This window comes from Narcine bancroftii, chromosome 11, assembly GCF_036971445.1.
Source record: "Narcine bancroftii isolate sNarBan1 chromosome 11, sNarBan1.hap1, whole genome shotgun sequence".
Lineage (NCBI taxonomy): Eukaryota > Metazoa > Chordata > Chondrichthyes > Torpediniformes > Narcinidae > Narcine > Narcine bancroftii.
In genome coordinates, this window is record NC_091479.1 from 68,233,947 (window position 1) to 68,250,158 (window position 16,212).

Consider the following 16,212-nt stretch of genomic DNA (forward strand, 5'->3'; position numbering starts at 1 on the left):
AGAGAGGGGGCCCCATGGAGATTCTGGGTGGGCAAGGAGAGGAGGGCCTGTGGAGGCTCTGGGCAGGTAAGGGGGGGGGGGCAAGGAGGCTTCAGGCATCCTGTGTTCCGACTCATCATTTCCCATTATTCAGCCAATGATGGGTGGTGTTATCAGTGAATTTGTAGGTTGAATTGGAGCTGTGCTTAGCTATGCAATCGTGAGTGTAGAGGGAATGGAGCAGGGTACTAAAGCATGCAGCTTTCAAGTGTGTATGTGTTGACAGTCAGCGAGGAGGAGGTAATGTGACCATTCCACACTGATTGGGTTCTACTAATGACAAAATCAAGGATCCAGTTGCTGAGGGGAAACTATTCCATGATCCCTGAGATTGATTATTAGATTTGCTGGTCTGATGGTGTTAAACACTAAACTGTAGTCAATGAAGAACAGCCTTTGAACCAAACAATTTAAGATAGCAAATTTTCTTTAATATGTATTTAATGGTTTGTGGGCATTGTTGGGCTGGCAAAGATTTTCTGTCAACCTCAAATTCCTCTTGAGATTGTGCTGGTGAGCCTCCAGTTTGAAGTCTATTTGGTGAGAGAGTTCCCACAATTTTGTTAAGGGTGATTTTCACGAGGAGTCACGTGATGGAGTAGTGGCCAGTCGAGTAAAACCAGCCCTCTCCAGAAAAAAAGTCAGGAAAGGACAAGTTCAACAAATATAAAATACAAAAAATAGAAGATAAAGTTACAGAGAAGAGAAAGAAGATAGCACCCAAGAAGGAGAAAGTAAAAACAACGGGAAAAAAAGAAAAATCACTGGAGAAGAAAGAAGGCCTTACCTGCACGCAGGAACAGGGAGCTGTGGTGGTGAAGAGCGCCCGATCTCCGAGGTTGGTACCTGCCCTGCAGAGTTGCGACCTCCAGACCGGCTCTCGGAGTCAAACAAAAAGTGCGCAGGGGAGGGAGCGAGGAACCAGGCGAGGGAGAAAGATGGCGGGGTGACCAACAAGAGGATCAACAGCAGGAGGCCCGACAGACGGGCAGCCCAGGAGGGGTGGACCAACAGCAAGAGGAGGGCCGACAAAGAGATACAAGCAACTCATCAGGAAAAACAGAAGAGACACAGATACAAAGAAGAGAAGAAGAAAACACAAACACAGGTACAGACACAGAAGAAGAGAAATAGAAGGTAAAACAGATGGACAAAATATAGATAAAGCCTTTTTTGAAGAACAAATGAGATCATTAAAAGAATAGTTATCATTAGAATTTAGTACAATTAAAAGAACAGAAGATGAAATGCAAAGGTTAGAACTGGTCATGACAGAAATAGGGAAAAGAGTAGAAAATGTGGAAGAGCGGGAAACAGCCATAGAAATGGAAAATGACTGAAGAGAAAAATTGGAAGAAAGTGACAAAAAAAATTAAAGAGACACAAGAGTTGTTATCTCAGAAAATTGATATGTTCGAAAATTATGGAAGGCGAAACAACATAAAAATAGTGGGCCTGAAGGAGGGTGAAGAAGGCACAGAAATGAAGGAATTTATAAAAGGATGGATCCTGAAGGTGTTGGGAATGACAGAAATGCAGGAAGAAATGGAAATAGAAAGGGCACACAGAGCATTAGCTCCGAAACCACAGACACATCAAAAACCAAGATCTTAATAAAATTTTTGAGATACTAGAGAAAATATACTGGAACGGGCAAGGAATAAAGTTAGAGAAGATAATAAGCCATTGGAATACAAGGGTCAAAAAATATTTTTTTACCCAGACAAGTTTTGAACTCTTAAAGAAGAGGAAGGAATTTAATACAACGAAAACTATTTTATGGATAAAAGGTTATAAATTCATGTTAAGACATCCAGCTGTGCTTAAAATATTATTATCCGGGGAGCAAAACAGATTGTTCTCGGATCCTGAGGAAGCACAAGAATTCGCAGGACAGAAGGAGAGATGTAATAAGAATGAAGAACAGCAATAAAATATATATAAAGATGTAAAAACAATGTATATGTAAAGAACTAAAGAGGGAAAAGAGAAGGGAAGGAAGGAAGGGGGGAAAAAAAAAGAGAGAGAGCTTTGTTATATGTGGGGGGAAAAAAGTGTTATGTTGGGGGTGGGGGGAATAACCGTTACTGCGAAATCAATTGACGCTTGCGAGCAAGATTGCAATCCAAATGGAAAGGGGAGTTGTGGTTGCCCGGCAAGGGATAAGGGGCAACTCAGAGAGGGGGGTATTTGGGGTTAAGGTAACATTGGATGTGGGAGTTGTTGGAATATTTTATGTTTTAAATGTGTTGTCATTCATTGAGATAAAAAGGGGGATGGGGTGGTGAGGAAGCAGAAAAGAGGTGTAAACAAGATATAAGATGGCCACGTTGAACAATATGACCAAAAACATTAATGGAATACATAACCAAATTAAAAGGAAGAGGCGATTAAATTTACTGAAGATAGAAAAAATAGATATAGCATTTGTGCAGGAAATGCATCTAACTGAAATGGAACATAATAAATTAAAGAGAGACTGGGTAGGACATGTAGTGGCAGCATCATATAATTCAAAAGCTAGAGTGTAGCCATATTAGTTAACAAAAATGTACCAATCAAAATAGAGGAGGAAATAATAGATCCAGCAGGAAGGTATGTAATGATAAAGTGTCAGATATATTCAAAATTTTGGAATTTGCTCTATATATATATATATGTGTATATGCACCTAATGAGGAGGATCAAAAGTTTATGCAGGATATTTTTTTGAAGATTGCTGACACCCAAGGAAATATATTGATAGGAGGGGATTTTAACCTTGGACCAATGTTGGATAAAACTGGACAAAAGACAAGCAAAAAGAATAAAGTAGCCAAAATTATGGTTAAATCAATGCAGGAAATGAAACTTATGGATATATGGAGGAGGCAATATCCAAGAGAGAAGGAATATTCATATTATTCAAGTAGGCATAAAACATACTCAAAGATTGATATGTTTTTGTTGTCGGCCCATATTCAAGGGAGAGTTAGGAAAACTGAGTATAAAGCTAGACTACTATCTGATCATTCACCCCTGTTATTAGCAATAGAATTGGAGGACATCCCACCAAGAACATATAGATGGAGGTTAAACTCTATGCTACTTAAAAGGTAGGAATTTGGAGAGTTTATTGAACGCCAAATTAAAATATATTTTGAAATAAACACAGAATCAGTGAAAGACAAATTTATATTATGGGACGGAATGAAAGTCTTCATTAGAGGACAGATAACAAGTTATGTGACTAAGATGAAAAAGGATTACAATCGGGAAATAGAGCAGTTGGAAAGGGAGATAGAACAGAAAAGGAACTAGTAAAAAGGGATGATATAACGAAAAGGAGAGAATTGGCGGACAAAAAAATGAAATACGAAACATTACAAACGTACAAGGTGGAAAAGAACATAATGAAAACAAAGCAAAAGTATTACGAACCGGGAGAAAAAACGCACAAAATACTAGCCTGGCAACTTAAAACAGAACAAGCTAAAAGAACTGTATTGGCATCAAGGAAAAAGGACAAACAAATTACATATAACCCAACAGAGATTAATGAAAACTTTAAGGAATTTTATAAACAATTGTATTAAACTGAGAACGAGGGGAAAGAAGATAAAATAGAAGAGTTTTTACCTAAAATTGAACTGCCAAAATTGCAAGAAGAGGAACAAAACAAACTAATAAAACTATTTGAAAAAGAGGAAGTACAGGTTGTATTAAAAAAAGCTGCTGAACAATAGAACACTAGGAGGTGATGGATTTCCAATAGAATTTTATAAAAACATTTAAAGAGTTATTAATTCCTCCTCTCCTGGAAGTAATGAACCAGGTAGAAGAAACACAAAACTTGCCAGATTCATGTAAGACAGCAATAATTACAGAAATACCAAAGATGGGGAAGGATCCATTAGCTCCAGCATCATATAGACCAATGTCTCTACTTAAATCAGATTATAAGATAATAGCAAAATTATTAGCAAACAGATTGGCCAACTGTGTACCAAAAATAGTAAAACAAGATCAAACTGGGTTTATTAAGAAAAGACAAACAGTGGATAATGTCTGTGAACTTATTAATCTAATTCATGCAGTTCAAGGAAATAAGAAACCAACAGTGGCTGTTGCTTTAGATGCAGAAAAAGCCTTTGACAGAGTAGAGTGGAACTACTTATTTACAGAAGTTCAATCTACCAGAAAAATATATAAATTGGATTAAAGCATTGTATAATGGACCATTGGCGAAGGTAGCAGTAAATGGATATGTATCAAATCAATTTAAATTAAGTAGGTCAACTAGTCAGGGATGTCCATTATCCCCCTCATTGTTCGCCTTAGCAATAGAACCATTGGCAGAACTGATAAGAATAGAAAATAAAATAAAAGGGATAAAAATAAAGGAGAGGGAGTATAAAATCAGCTTATTTGGAGATGACATCATAGTATACCTAACAGAACCAGAGATATCAATAAAAGAATTACATAAGAAATTGAAGGAGTATGGAGAAATATCGGGGTACAAGATCAACACAGATAAACGTGAAGTGATACCAATGAGTAATGCAGATTATACAGAATTTTTAAAAGAATCAGCATTTAAATGGCAAGCACAAACAATCCGATACCTAGGGATCAGGTTAGATACTAACTAAAGCCACTTGTACAAACTAAATTATCAGCCACTAATAAAGAAATTGCAGGAAGACTTGGAACAATGGAAAGAATTACCACTAACATTGATAGGGAGGGTTAACTGCATTAAAATGAATATGTTCTCAAGGATACAATACTTATTTCAAATGTTACCAATTCCCTTAACAGAAATTCTTTAATGAACTAAAGAGAATAATAAGGAAATTAACAGAGAGGTATAACCAAGGTGGTTTGCAGTTACCAAACTTTATAAATTATTATAGAGCCGCACAATTAAAGTATTTATCAGATTTTTACCAGACAAGGGACTAAGATAGAACTAGATAAAATAGGGGAGAAGGTACCAGAACATATACTTTATAAGTGGGATGAAAAGTTGGTGCAGTATAAAAGCTCACCAGTATTGCATCATTTACTTAATATATGGAAAAAGATCCACTTGGAAAGGAAAAAAAACAAATTACCAAATACCAAAATTATTATTGACACAAAATCCTCTAATTCCTTTTACAATAGACAATCTTTCCTTTAGAGAATGGGAGAGAAATGGAATCAAAAGAATAGAAAATTGTTTTTTGGGAAATAATTTATTAACATTTGAACAAATGAAGTACAAATATGGAATAACTCTTGATACAATGTTTGTATATCATCAACTGAAAGCTTATTTAAAGGAAAAATTGGGAAACAGATTGAGATTACCAGAAGGAAGCAGCTTTGAATATGTGATTACAGACAATGATAATCAAAAGATTTATAACAAACATGTACGTTAAGCTGCAACATAAGGAAAATTATGAAATAAGCTATAAACCTAAACAAAAGTGGGAAAAAGATTTAAATATAAAGATAAAAAAATGAAGTATGGGAAAAGTTATGGAATTATGAAGAATACAATAAACACAAGGTTACGCATGATGCAGTATAATTGGTGTCACAGGGTATATATCACTCCTCAAAAGTTAAAAGAATGGGTTCCAACATTATCAGATAGATGTTTTCGCTGTAAGAAGGAAATGGGAACAACAATACACGCAATTTGGGCATGTACGAAATTTAATATGTTTTGGGAAGAACTAAATCAGATATTAAATAAAATCACAAAAAATAACATACCAAAAAATCCAGAGATCTTTCTTTTAAGTAACATAAGAAGTAAAGAATTAGGCCTCAAATTGGATAAAGCACAAAAAAGATTCATTATGATAGCCTTAGCAGTAGCAAAAAAATGTATAATGTCAACTTGGAAAATGGAAGAGAGCCTGAGAATACAGCAGTGGTACATGGAAATGAATAAATGTATTCCATTGGAAAAAATAACATAATTTTAAAAATAAAGTCACATTGTTTGAACAAATTTGGGAACCATACATGGAACATAGAGAGAGCTTGCCTCGGACCTCCATCCCCTAAAATGATAAGAAGACAAAACGACTAGATTCAGTGTGTAAAAGTAGATGACACATTTTTCTTGTTTATTTTCCTTTGTGTGAAGACATTGTTTTATGGTTTTATTGTATTGTATATGTTGAATATTGGTTTTGGAGGGGGGTGGGAAGGGGGGGGGGGGGAAGGCAGAAAATGCCATATTTAATGAGAAACGTTTGTACAGATTTTGGTTGATATGGTTCACAGTGTGAAAAATAAAAAAGCATTAAAAAGGGTGATTTTCATGAATCTGACTCTACACAAATGCCTTTTGGCATGTGATGTTATATCACTGATGAATTTACTGCTTTGGTTAGTGATTAGACTTTGAGATCTGGAGAACACAAGCTGCTTGTTCCCATTTCGATTGTTCATAAATGAGGACTATTTGATTGCAATGATAATTGTGTCTTTTATTGTTGCCGTTGACTGTCTGAAAATGGGTGGTGGACAGGTAGCTGGGAGGTTTCAACATCTGCTTCTGTCTATAGACATGCTCAAACATTAATGTTTGATTAGTTAAACAACTTTGCACATTAGAAATTTGACTGGTTTGATCATTCTCACACTAAAATAAAAAACAATAAGCTGCAAGTATCCTTCAGGTTTTGTGCAAAGTTAAATATAGTCTCTTATCCAAAATGCTTGGGACCATACATTTTTGGTTTTTATCTTTTTAAATTTTGGAACAAGGGAACTAAGCAGCACAGTAGCAGAATACCTATAACTGTGTTAGCGGTTAACAGCAACAAAAGCAATGGCAGGCTTTTTGAGTGCCAACATAATGCCACAAGTGGAAATTTCACATGAAATAATGTTAGTACTTACCAAATTAAAAACTTGATCTCTGCTTACAAAAGAAGACCACCTCCCGGGTCCCTGAGGCAACTTCTCTGATGTGGACGGCACTACATCCCATGTTGATAATGGAGTCACCGACTCCAACTGCAGCCAATGTGGAAGTTTTGGACCCAGCTCCATTTGGCATCTTCCCAGCCAGAATCAAAGATTTCATTTTTTTTTTACTGTTATTGTAATCAACCCTGTGCTGTCAGAGCCCCACATAGGCAAGTCAAGTTTTGAATTTTTTTTCCACTATATATCTGTGCTTTAAAAAAGAAATCACTTTTTGGGTCTTTTTGGTTTTCGGATCTTCAGATAAGGGGTACTCAACCAAGTAATTAATATCTCAGTTTAGTGACCTGAGATGAGGCTTGATTCATTTGTTTGATAGTTTAGTCAGCTGATTAAGCCAAGGAGCACGTCTTAGCAGTGTATCAAGGGGATTTCAATAAGAGGTTCTCATCTAGCTCTATCATTTGACGCCATATATCCTTGCGGTGAATGAATCTCACCATTCAACTTGCAAACAGCTTGGAACAGGCTGTTTGGTTCACTCACCAATGCTGTCTTAGGTGGCATTCTGAGCTCATCCCAAACTGCCTGCATTTGATTCATCTTTGAATCTAAACCCTTCCTATCCATAACTGTGTCCAAAAGTCTTTTAAGCACTGAAATTGTACCCCCTTTCTCTGGCAGGTTTTTCTGGATATGGACTACCCTCTGAAAATGTCCATTGGGACCCTCTTAAATATTTTCTCTTTCACCTTGAACATGTGCCTTTAGTAGTAGAATCATCTACACTGTGAAAAAGATTCTGATCATTCACTTCATCCATATCCTTGCTGATTCTATAAACCTCAATAAGATCACTCCTCAGCCTTCTGTGCTTCAGGCAATGAAGATCCAATTTATTCAGTCTCCTTGTAACTCAAGTCGCAGTACCATCCTGATAAACTTTATGATACCTATCCTATCACTGGGTGACCAGAACTCCAAATGTGGTCTCAGTAAATGACTTGTACAGCTATTGTGCTATTTGCTATTCAATGTGCATGCAAGACCAGGGGGGTAGATGAGTAGTAGACGCTGTTGGTAGACACCAGCCATAATTTTTCTTAATTGATATATCTATTCTGCTGTATTAAGTATAACTGCCCTTTTCTCCAGGGAAAGTCGCTCAGTCTCATATGTGGAGCACTCACATGGCTCAGGGATTTTGAAGAGAAAAAGAAACTAGAAGCAGCCCAGCTTTTGGAAGACCGACTTCCACAGCAATGGCAGTCCCAGGATCTGCAGCTTTCCTCCGTTGGCTCCAAGGAATCGAAATCCAAGAGCTCGGGGGGCGAATTGGACTGGATCACTGAATTTGTGCAGAAGAAGGCTGAGCGTGACCTGGTTGATAAATTGAAGGTCAGTTTCAGAAAAAGATTTGAGATGGCTTTTAAATGTTATTCTATTGGGAGGACACCTTTTTGGGCTCTAACTTTGCACAACTAACTCTTCAAGTAGTGGAGCTGCCTTTAGGTTCAAGTGGTTGGAATTGGAGTGTGAAATAAAAAAGGAAAATGCTGGAAAAAAAACTAGAAAGACGCTGTATCTGTGACAGGGAAGCTTGAGTTGAAGTTTTAGGTTAATGACTTTGAACTTGAAAAAGTTAGGAGTTAAGTTTGAGATTGCGGAGCAAGGAAAGAGCGTCTGAACGAACAAAGGAGGGGTTCCATGGTAGGGTGAAGTTCAGAAGAGATTGGACGACGTGTATCGATAGTGCTGGATGATGATGGTAAGTGCTAGTAAATAATAGAAGTATATTTGAAGAAAGTTAGCAGAATGGAACCTAAAAGGAAAGATAAGAAAAACAAGAATGCTGGATTGTGAGATCCCAGGCTTAAATGGCTGGTAATCTGATATTATTGATTCAATATTGTAGCGGTGATCTTTGAATCTTCTTTGGCCGCAGGGGATGCACCAGAGGATTGGAGAATGGCAAATGTAGACCCCATTGTTTAAAAAACGTAATTAGGGAGAATCCTGGGAATTACAGACCGGTGAGTCTGTGGTGTGCAAACTATTGTAGCCTTCTCAAGGCTCGGACCAATGAACATTTGGAGAAGTACAGTTCACTCAAGAATAGTCAGCATGGCTTTGTGAAGGGAAGGCTGTGCCTCACGAGCCTAATTGAGCTTTTTGAGGAGTTAACAAAATAAATTGATGAGGGTAGGGCAGTAGTTGTGGTCGACATGAATTTTAGTAAGATATTTGACAAGGTCCTCCACGAGAGACTCATCGAGAGGAATGAGATCAGTGGAACTTTGGCTGTGTGAGTAAAAAAAAAATGGCTTGCAGGAAGAAACCAGAGAGTAGTAGTGGTAGGAAAGTATTCTGCCTGGAGGTCGGTGATTAGTAGAGTAGGTCCCCTGCTCTGATTTTTTTTTTAATGTAAATGACCTGGATGAAGAGGCAGAAGGATAGGTCAATAGGTTTGCAGATGACACGAAGGTTGGAGAAGTTGTGGATGGAGCTGAAGGTCGTCGAAGGTTAAAGAGGATGTAGGCAGGATGCAGAGTTGGGTAGAAAAGTGGCGGATGGAGTTCAATCTGGATAAGTATGACGTGATGACGTCCCGCGCCGGCCACCCCATCAGGGGGCTGTCGGCAGCAGGGAAGGGAGCTGTCAGATGGCTGCCCCAACTCGAGCTGGCATTTGCTCTGCGGTACCTTTCCCTGCTGCGGACCTTTCAGGTGGCAGAACACCGCATTCAGCACTGCCACCTGAGTGTCTCTTTGCAGACATCCGGAGCTGCATTCTCCAGGTGATTCCACCTGAAAGCAGCTCAAGTGAACTGTGAATTTAAAACACTGGGTAAAAGTAAAAAGTTATATTTTGAATTGTCTTTTATTGGATAATTCAAGTAGAATTGAAATGTTAAAGGAGAGCTTGGGAGAGGGTGAATACCCCAATGTGTGTGGGGGGGGGGTGGTTAATGGCACTCGAGAAGGAGAGATTTTGCAAAGCAGCGCCAAAGTTAAAGGGAAAAGTTTTCTCTTAGATAGTACCACAGACTTTTTTTCACTGGTTTCTGGAGTTTCTTATTCATGTCACTGTCAGGGCAGGGGCATCATGTGTTTTTTAAAAGGGAAAAATCACTATTGTATGAGTAAGTCGTAGGGTCATATGGTAGAGCTGGATATGTGTAAATATGAATGAGTAAAACATTAAAATTTATTGGTTATAATGTTAATGGTTTAAACGGACCCATAAAGAGGAAAAGCAGCTCGGCATACTTGAAAAAAATTAAAGACGGATGTAGTTTTCCTACAGGAAATGCACTTTAAAAAATTGGAACATAAATTAAAAAGGGACTGGGTGGGACAAGTCATTTAATCTTCTTTCAACTTAAATGCAAGGGGGATAGCAGAAAAATATACTGGTGTTGGTTGAGGACACATCCATTGATTCAACAAGGTTTGTAATGCACATTTGTTGGATATAAGCAGAATTCTGGACACTTTTGAATATTTATGTTCCGAATTTTGATGATGTAATCCTTTATGGTGAATGCCTTCTTTAAAAATGGTGGAAGGAAGACAATATATTGGTTGAGGGAGATTTTAGTTTTTGCTTGGACCCCCATCCTTGATAAATCAGTGAAAACAGTGACAAAAGCAAAAGCTGCAAAAGTTGCTTTATCTTTCATGAAGGATTTAAATCTGATAGATGTCTGGAGGCAGTCACACCCAAGGGTGAGAGATTATTCATTCTACTCAAAGGTTCTTGTATGAGAATTGATTTAAAAAAAAATGTCTGCACAATTGGAAAACAGTGGTCGAAATGGAATATCTGACTAGATTGCTATCTGATCATTCACTGCTGACCCTAAAGATAATGATGATAGAAAAATGAGTTTATAGATGGTGTATTAATTCTATGGTGTTGATATTTCTGTAATTTTATTAGGGGACAATTCGAATTGTTGTGAAACAAATTGTCCCTCTACTAATAATTTTTCTTAATATAGGACACAATCAAAGGCTTATTTAAGCGGACAGATAATTTCCTTTATTAAAAAATAAAGGAGGAACACATGGCAAAGGTTAATGGCAAAGGTTAATGGTTTTGGAGGAAGAAATAACAGAGCTGGGAAAAGAGTACCAGAGATAGAGTTCAAGAGACCTTGGAAAATTTAAAAAAAAAAGAAATATAATGCATTGCAAACATATAAAATAGAAAGAATTATTTTAAAATCAAAACAAATATAGAGCAGTATAACCATATCTTTGGATGCAGAAAAGGCATTTGATTGCTTAGAGTGGCTGTTTCTTTTCAAAGTATTAGAAAAGTTTGGAATGGGCTGAATATTTATTGACTGGATTATCATAAGCCATGGGCCAAAGTTATAACTAATGGTCAGATGTAGCTGATGCTTCCTTTGAATAGATCCAGCAGGCAGGGGTGCCCACAGTCTCTTTGTTTTGGCGATTGAACCATTAGCAGAGGTTATAAGGAGAGATCTGAACATTAAGGGATTCAGAGCTGACCAGGAAGAGCATAAAATTTGTTTGCAGACAATGTGCTGTTGTATTTATCAGATTCTGATGAGTCTTTGGCCAAACTACAGACCACACTGGAGAAATATGGAAGAGTTTCTGGTTACAAAATTAACTTGGAGGAAAGTCGAGTAATGCCATTAACAAAGTTTGATAATGAAAGACACAAAAATGGATGTCGGTTTAAATGGAAATTGGAAGGAATGAAATATTTAGGAATAATGTTAGATAATAACTTCCAAAATTTGTGTAGGCTTAACTATCTCCCTATGCTTGGAAAGATAAAAGACAATCAACAAAGATAGAAGATTGAGGAGTCACGTGATGGAGTAGTGGCCGGACGGTAAACTCCAGCCCTCTCCAGAAAAGTCGGAAAAAACAAAGGAAAACACAAAGGCACAAAAATAAAAATTAAAGAAAAGTGAGTATAAAGGTGGAAAGAAGATGGCGACAAAAAAAGAAAAATCGAAATCAACGGTAAGAAGAGAGGAAGAGAAGACAACGGAAGAAGAAGGAGAAGGCCTTACCTGTTCGAAGAGGCCCGCGGTGGAGAGAGAAACCCGCTCCCTCAGGTCGGTAGAAAGTGGACTACAAAAATGGCTCGCTGAGCCGAGTAAAAGTGCGCAACTGCGCATGCGTGAGGAGTCGCGCATGCGCGATGCGCATGCAAAAAAACACACCGACGGGAGGGGTGACCAGCTGGGGAGTCGATCTCCACAGCCGGCAATGACAGCTGCAGAACACCTGCAGCAAGAGGAGAACATAGAAGACAACGAAAACAAGAAAGAAGAGAAGAAAAGGGCAACAAAGAAACAACAGATGGCCAACCCAGAGGAAGAAGAGGAAGAGGAAGAGTACAGTGAAATAGAAGAAGGGAAAGGCAAGATAAAGGATATACTTTCTCTTATTAAAGAATACATGGAGTCATTTAAAGAATGGCAAGCGCAAGAATTTAATGATTTAAGAAGAAGAATAAACAATACAGAAGAGAAAATGAATAAAATAGATATGACCTTAACAGAAATGGGAAAGAGAATGGACAAGATGGAAGAGCGGGAAGCAGCAGTAGAAATGGAGGTAGAGGACTTAAAAAAAAAAAAAAAATTAGAGGAATCTAATAAAAAAGTTATAGAGACACAAGAACTGTTAGCTCAGAAAATAGATATAATGGAAAATTATAACAGAAGAAATAACATAAAGATAGTGGGCCTTAAGGAAGATGAAGAAGGCAAGAATATGAGAAAGTTTATAAAAGAATGGATCCCTAGGATCCTAGGATGTCCAGAACTACAGCAAGAAATGGAAATAGAAAGGGCACATAGAGCATTGGCCTTAAAACCACAAACACAACAAAAGCCAAGATCTATTTTAGTAAAATTCCTAAGATATACTACAAGAGAAAAGGTACTGGAGAAGACAATGGAAAAAGTAAGAGAGGGCAACAAGCCACTGGAGTACAAAGGGCAAAAAATCTTCATTTATCCAGATATAAGTTTTGAACTCCTAAAGAAGAGAAAGGAGTTCAATACAGCAAAGACGATTTTATGGAAGAAAGGGTATAAATTTATACTAAAGCATCCAGCGGTATTGAAAATATTTATTCCAGGACATCAAAACAGACTATTCTCGGACCCAGAGGAAGCACGAAAATTTGCAGAACAATTACAAAATAGACTGAGGGATGAAGACGTGTAACGAGAGTACAAAAGACTGAGAACTAAAAAGACACATAAGTTTTGAACTCCTGAAGAAGAGAAAGGAGTTCAATACATCGAAAACGATCTTATGGAAAAAAAACTATTCTCGGATCCAGAGGAAGCAAGGAAATTTGCAGAACAACTACAAAACAACCAGAGAGATGAAGATATGTAATAAGAGTAAAAATGACCACGATTTATATGTATGTGGCTAATGAGGTATATGTGTGTATATGTATAATGTGCATACATGAATGTATCCGTATTTAGAGGAAAATATAGATAGTATAGACAAGAATTAATAAGGGAAGGAAATGGAATAGAGGGAATAAGGAGGGAACTAAAAGAGTGACCTTTGTTACATATGAAAAGTGAAATCTTTTCTGGGGGTGCTGGGTGGGGAGGAGTTGCGGTCACTGCAAAATAAGCTGACGCTTGCGAGTGAATTCGCAAATCCAAATGGAGAGGGGAGATGTGGTTGTCCGACAAGGGATAAAGGACAACTCAGGAGGGGAAGGGGAGATTGGGGCTAAAGAAGTTTTAAATAGGAGAATAAGGAAAATGTTTGATGTTTTAGGAATGTTGTCTTATAAAGGGTTCAAAACAAGAAAACAGAAATGGATAAGAAGGAAAGGTAATGATGGAGAAACGGAAAGGGAAGATAAACAAAGTATAAAATGGCTACGTTGAACTATATGACTTTAAATATTAATGGAATACATAACCAAATTAAAAGGAAGAAACTGCTAAATTTACTGAAAAAAGAAAAAATTGATATAGCATTTGTGCAAGAAACACATTTAACTGAATTGGAGCACAAGAAATTAAAGAGAGATTGGGTAGGACACGTAACAGCAGCATCGTATAATTCAAAAGCAAGAGGAGTAGCTATATTAATTAGTAAAAATGTGCCATTTAAAATAGAAGAGGAAATAATAGATCCAGCAGGGAAATATGTAATGATAAAATGTCAGATATATTCGGAGTTTTGGAATCTACTCAATGTATATTCACCTAACGAAGAAGATCAAAAGTTTATGCAAGATATCTTTTTGAAGGTAGCGGATACGCAAGGGAACATATTAATAGGAGGGGATTTCAACCTGAATTTGGATTCAAATATGGACAAAACTGGGAAAAAAATTAACAGAAAGAACAAAGTAACCAAATTTATAATTAAATCGATGGAAGAAATGCAACTTTTGGATATATGGAGGAAACAACACCCAAAGGAAAAGGAATATTAATATTACTCGGCTAGACATAAAACATACTCAAGAATAGACCTATTTTTGTTATCAGCTAGTATGCAGGATAGAGTAAGAAAAACAGAATATAAAGCTAGAATACTATCGGACCATTCACCCTTAATATTGACAGTAAAGTTAGAGGACATCCCTCCAAGAATATATAGATGGAGATTAAACCCCATGTTACTTAAAAGGCAGGATTTTAGAGAATTTATTGAAAAACAAATAAAAATGTATTTTGAAATAAATACGGAATCAGTGGAAGATAAGTTTATACTATGGGATGCAATGAAAGCATTCATTAGAGGGCAAATAATAAGTTATGTAACCAAGATGAAGAAGGACTATAATCAGGAAACAGAACAGTTGGAAAGGGAAATAGTAAATATAGAAAAAGAATTAGCAATGAAGGAAGATACAACTAAAAGAAGAGAATTGGCGGATAAAAAAAATAAAATATGAAACACTACAAACATATAAGGTGGAGAAGAATATAATGAAGACAAAACAGAAATATTATGAACTAGGTGAAAAAACGCACAAAATCCTAGCATGGCAGCTTAAGACAGAACAAGCTAAGAAAATGTTATTGGCATCAAGGAAAAAAGACAAACAAATTACATATAATCCAAAAGAAATTAAGGAAAACTTTAGAGAATTCTATGAACAATTATACCGAACTGAAAACGAAGGGAAAGAAGGGAAAATAGATGAATTTCTGACTAAAATTGAACTACCAAAACTACAAATAGAGGAACAAAATAAATTAACAGAGCCATTTGGAATAGTAGAAAAAGAGATAATAAAAAAATTACCAAATAATAAGACACCAGGAGAGGATGGATTCCCAATAGAATTCTACAAAACATTTAAAGACTTATTAATTCCGCCCCTCCTGGAAGTAATCAACCAGATTGATAAAACACAAAGCTTACCAGATTCATGTAAAACAGCAATAATTACAGTAATACTAAAGCAAGGGAAAGATCCACTCTCACCAGCGTCATATAGACCAATATCTTTACTTAACACAGATTATAAGATAATAGCTAAACTATTAGCAAACAGATTAGCAGAGTATGTACCGGAAATGGTAAATTTAGACCAAACTGGATTTATCAAAAAAAGACGCACAACAGACAATATTTGTAAATTTATTAACTTAATTCATGCAGTAGAAGGGAATAAAGCACCTACAGTAGCAGTTGCTTTAGACGCAGAGAAGGCCTTTGACAGAGTAGAATGGAATTATTTGTTCAAAGTATTGCAAAAATTCAGTTTACCGGAGAAGTATATTAATTGGATTAAAGCATTATATAAGGGACCGTTAGCGAAAGTGACAGTAAATGGACATGTATCAAAGCAATTTAACTTAAGCAGGTCAACTCGGCAGGGATGCCCACTATCACCTTTATTGTTTGCGTTAGCTATAGAACCACTAGCAGAATTGATAAGAACAGATAATAATATAAAAGGAATAAAAATAAAAGACAAGGAATATAAAATCAGTTTATTTGCGGATGATGTTATAGTGTACTTAACAGAACCAGAACTATCAATAAAAGAATTATATAAGAAATTGAAGGAATATGGAGAAGTGTCGGGTTACAAGATAAACGTAAATAAAAGTGAAGCAATGCCTATGAATAATGCGGATTTCTCAAAATTTAAGAAGGAATCACCATTTAGATGGCAAATGCAAGCAATAAGATACCTAGGTGTACAAATAAACAAAAATCTCGGCCAACTACATAAACTCAATTATTATTCACTAAT

General features: G+C 36.7%; 2 protein-coding genes across 11 annotated transcripts in view; one reads left to right on the forward strand and one right to left on the reverse strand.

The window, feature by feature from the left end:
• The window catches only part of LOC138745845 (tetraspanin-33-like), an 84,490-nt gene that overhangs the window by 57,119 nt on the left and 11,159 nt on the right, over positions 1-16,212 (reverse strand). The gene's annotated exons all lie outside the window — the stretch shown is intronic.
• ddx11 (DEAD/H (Asp-Glu-Ala-Asp/His) box helicase 11) overlaps positions 1-16,212 on the forward strand; it is a 152,210-nt gene that overhangs the window by 2,041 nt on the left and 133,957 nt on the right. For all 10 annotated transcript variants that reach the window (XR_011346544.1, XM_069903230.1, XM_069903232.1 and 7 more), the window contains exon 3: positions 8,113-8,355. Coding sequence is in view for 9 of the 10 variants with exons in the window: in XM_069903230.1 (XP_069759331.1) it covers positions 8,113-8,355 (243 nt within the window). In the remaining variant the exon portion in view is untranslated. The remainder of the gene's footprint in view (positions 1-8,112; positions 8,356-16,212) is intronic.